Source organism: Trichechus manatus, unplaced genomic scaffold, assembly GCF_000243295.1.
Source record: "Trichechus manatus latirostris isolate Lorelei unplaced genomic scaffold, TriManLat1.0 scaffold00008, whole genome shotgun sequence".
NCBI lineage: Eukaryota > Metazoa > Chordata > Mammalia > Sirenia > Trichechidae > Trichechus > Trichechus manatus.
This window is the reverse complement of record NW_004443944.1, coordinates 5,659,973-5,663,897: the sequence shown is the minus strand read 5'-3', so window position 1 is coordinate 5,663,897 and position 3,925 is coordinate 5,659,973. Positions and strand designations below refer to the sequence as shown.

The following is a 3,925-nucleotide window of genomic DNA, read 5'->3' as shown; positions in this document are numbered from 1 at the left end:
GCCTTCATGGTGATGTCATTTGTGACTGGTGATCCCTGAGCTTGCACAGTTACAGGGTGCAATATGCAGGGCCCTCTGTCTCTGTCTTTGAGGTCGCAGGCTCAGCCCAACCTCACTGTTTGCCCTCATCCATAATTTCTGGGGCCCAGTTACTGTAGATTAAGATACTAGATAAAGTGATCTATTTGTAAAATAAATGGGACATGTCACAATGTGGATGAAACGCTACCACGTGTGGTGTTTGCTGAGAACTACTTTGCATAACGTCCTTTATTACGTAGTTGGTGACACTTGGGCTTTCATTTATTTCTGAACAGCATGATGTAGAAATAAATAAAATTATACCCACAACTGCATCAAAGACAGAAACACCAGCAGTGTCTAAGTCTCTGAGTCCTTCTTTGGATGACACTGAAGTTAAGAAGGTGATGGAAGAGTGTAAGCGGCTGCAAGGGGAAGTTCAGAGGCTGCGGGAGGAGAACAAGCACTTCAAGGTAACGTTTAGTTTTCTGATCATCTGCAGAAAACGGGCTTTTCCACTAGAATCTGGCGGGGGGAGTTCATGAACACCTGAGTCTGTAGGTGCTTTTTTTGTATTTGAGCATTTTTTTCCCTGGGGAGAAATTTCCATAGCTTTTATAAGGTTCTCAAAAGGGTCCTTGAGTCCCCCAAAGGTAAAAACCACTGTCCTTGAGCCACAGTTTCTCAACTATTTAAACTCTTGTCCCCTTTAAAAACAAACTTTCACTCACCATTAATGTAAATTGAAAATAAATTTTGAGACTGAAAATAGAAGAGCAGTGGGGATTTTGAATATGTGTTTTCAAACCCCCACAGCACCCTGTTCACTTGGGTGGATTTTTTTTAGAGGGTGAGTAGCGCCCTGCACTCTCTTTTAGCCCAGGGGTAGTTCTGTTTCGGAGCCTCTAAGCTGTGAAGTGGGGAGCAGGGAGGGAAGGGGAAGCGATGAGAGTAACAGGAGGTTGAAATTATGGAATGAGAACCCCAAGTCTAGCTTGTTGACGCTGACCATTGAGCCAGCTGGCACCGGCCGGTGTCGGGTCCAGTCGCACTGGGTGGTGAAGGGAGACAGGCTGCGCTCCTGTTGGCTCTGGAAGCCTGTGGTGTCAGGAAAGACTCCATGCTCAAACTTGAAGTAGCTCTGAACATGTGCAAGTCACGGAACTCCCTGTTCACGGACGCCTCTCAGGCCCCTTCCTGCTGTAAGAGCACAAGTCTTTCTCAGGCACGGTGCTGAGAAAACATTTCTCAGTAGCTGATTATAGGAACTTTTGTTACAGCCTAAGGTTTTAGGCCGATCCGTTCTCTTAATCTTGATCGCGCCACCCAAGCATGTAACAGGTTTCCCCTCTTTAACTAGCAGAGTACCAGGTACACAGAATAAATTAATTTCTGTTGAGTTCTCCTTCTCTTTTATTCCGACAATGCAGTAGACAGAGGAGAACTGGCAGCGATGGGGAAATGGCATCGTCTTCTTCCTGTTCAGTAATCTTGATTTGCCTCAGTCAATAACTTCTTTTAGTATGGAGTAAATTATGAAGTTGACACTTTACTTTTTGGCAAAAAATCTAAGAGATGCCTGAAGCGCCTCTTTGAGTGTGTTTCTCTTCTGAAACAGAGTTCTCTGCCGTTTAAAGTGATAAATAGGTAGAAATCCCTTCTATATATACCCAGTAAAATAAATGCTATACTTTGCTGTGCCCGTTTTTTTAAAGTTAATCAAATCACACCAGTAATTTATCACTGTGCAGCGATATTGGCCATGCCCCATGAGCAGAAGATCTTAAAATAATATCAGACCAGTCTTGACATTAGGAGATTTTTTATCCTGCCAAACACTGATTCTTGTTTTGTGTTGGCTCATTCTTTCATTTGGCCGACAAATTTACCGAGAGTCTCCTATGTGCCAGGCCCTGTGGCTGCAGTCATGAGCAGTCTGCCCTTCAGGAGCTCCCCGTTGATGGCTAGCAGGGAGAGACATAGAAGAAATCATCACAACCCAGAGTAGTAACAGTCTCAGAGAGATGCCAGCAAAGTGCTCTGGGAAGGAAGCTCCTGGGGCTTGGCAGCCTTGTTGTCTCTAGGACCCGCGGGCACTCAGGGAAGAGGAATGGATTGAAGGAAAAGAGGAAGAGGAAGTGGAGCCGGTGGGTGGGCTTGGGGGTGAGCAGATGGGGTACTTAGCAGAGATCTGGCTGCGAAGATTGGGCCAGGGCAGGAGGGCTGTGGCGAAGGCCGTGCTCAGGATCTGGGCTTGGCCCTTTGGGCTATCTGGGAAGCACTGATGGTCAGGCTCCCTAAATGGCTTGTTCAGTTCTGCAAAGCAGCTTGCAGGTAATTAAGGCAGTGGAGTGGAGGTGAAAGGAGAAGAAAGTTTCCATTCGTTACACATCTATGTTCCTGTTGCCGTTGAGTTGATTCCGACTCATAGGGACCCTATAGGACAAAGTAGAACTGCCCTACAGGGTTTCCAAGGAGTGACTAGTGGATTTGAACTGCCAACCTTTTGGTTAGCAGCTGAGCTCTTAAACACTGCACCACCAGGGCTTCGCACATGTGTATAGTTGGGGGAATAAAATGCAGTCAAGTATCTTTGTATATATGGAAAAAAGTTGCTTCTTTAGTGGAAAGTCCATACATTAGATAGAAAATATTTGAGATTAGCGTATCAAACTCAGTCACATTTTAATACTGCAAATAACAAAGTTTTCAATCTAGCAATCTGCATGTAACTTATCAAGTACCAGCTGTGCACAAAGCTGTGTTTGAAAGCTTTCAGATCTCCTACTTGGTAGTTGGTTTTGATTTCTCTATTTGTGCGTTGGGAAATGCCTATCATTTGAAAACCTGATGACTTAATTAGGGAAGCCCATTCAGTAGCGGCAGGAGGGACAGAGGGATTGAAGTGGGGTGTGGGTAGGTGAAGGGGTCCAGGTTGCAAACGGCCTGGTTGACCGGGGCCCCAGGCGTGCCTGGATTAGATTCCTGTTGTAGAAAGGTGAGGAGCGCCTCACTCAGGGCGATAAAGAGAGGAGGGTTCTCTGGCAGCAGTGTTCTTGGGGGCTTCGAGCCATCCACCCCAGGCTTCAGTGTCTCCATTTGCAAAATGAGGAAGTCGAACTCTATCATGTGATCTGAGTCTATGGCAGAAACGGCCCCCTGCTAGGCTGGACCCCCGCTCTGGTGCCCGGGACTGAGATGTGCGCTTGCTCCCGCAGGAAGAAGATGGCCTCCGGATGAGGAAGACGGTGCCGAGCAACAGCCCGGTGTCTGTGCTTGCCACGGCCGGGAGGGAGGAGGGCCTCAGCACCCGGCTCTTGGCGCTGGTGGTCTTGTTCTTTATCGTGGGTGTCATTATAGGGAAAATCGCCTTGTAGAGGCCGCATGCAAGGATGGTCAGTTGGATTGATGGAGCTGTCATCATGGGATTTAAATTTATCATAACCATGTGTAAAAAGAAATTAATGTATGATGACATCTCACAGGTCTTGCCTTTAATTACCCCTCCCCGTGCGTGCGCGCGCACGCACGCACACACACACACACACAGATATAATATAACAAGCTTTTAGAAAGTTTAAAATGTATAGTAAATGATTGGGGGAAAGAATGATCTTTATTAAATGACGAGGGAAACTGGGATTCCTACCACAGTGGCACACTGTCAGCGTCATTTTAATGTCTGTAGGCCTTGGTACATGTTGCTGGGGTCCCTCTCTTCAGAGAAGACACTCTTCCTCGCCAGTTGGTGCTGGCCTGGGGGCGCGGAGCCTGTGCTGGGGAGTGTGATCACCCCCATTAGCCCACCACGCTGCTCACTCACTCCCGAGGCTTCTCACCCACGGCTCCAGTTCTGTCCAAGTCCCCTGTCTCATAGGACTGACGGACAGAGCCGGAAACTCGC

At 47.4% G+C, this 3,925-nt stretch overlaps 1 protein-coding gene across 1 annotated transcript in view; it reads left to right on the top strand.

Annotated features, from left to right (window-relative positions):
* Positions 1 to 3,666, top strand: part of VAPB (VAMP associated protein B and C) — a 74,789-nt gene extending 71,123 nt beyond the window's left edge. Inside the window, exons 5-6 of the mRNA XM_004370208.2 lie at positions 318 to 494; positions 3,240 to 3,666. Coding sequence (XP_004370265.1) covers positions 318 to 494; positions 3,240 to 3,398 — 336 coding nt within the window. The 3' untranslated portion in view covers positions 3,399 to 3,666. The remainder of the gene's footprint in view (positions 1 to 317; positions 495 to 3,239) is intronic.
* Positions 3,667 to 3,925: the final 259 nt, after the last annotated feature.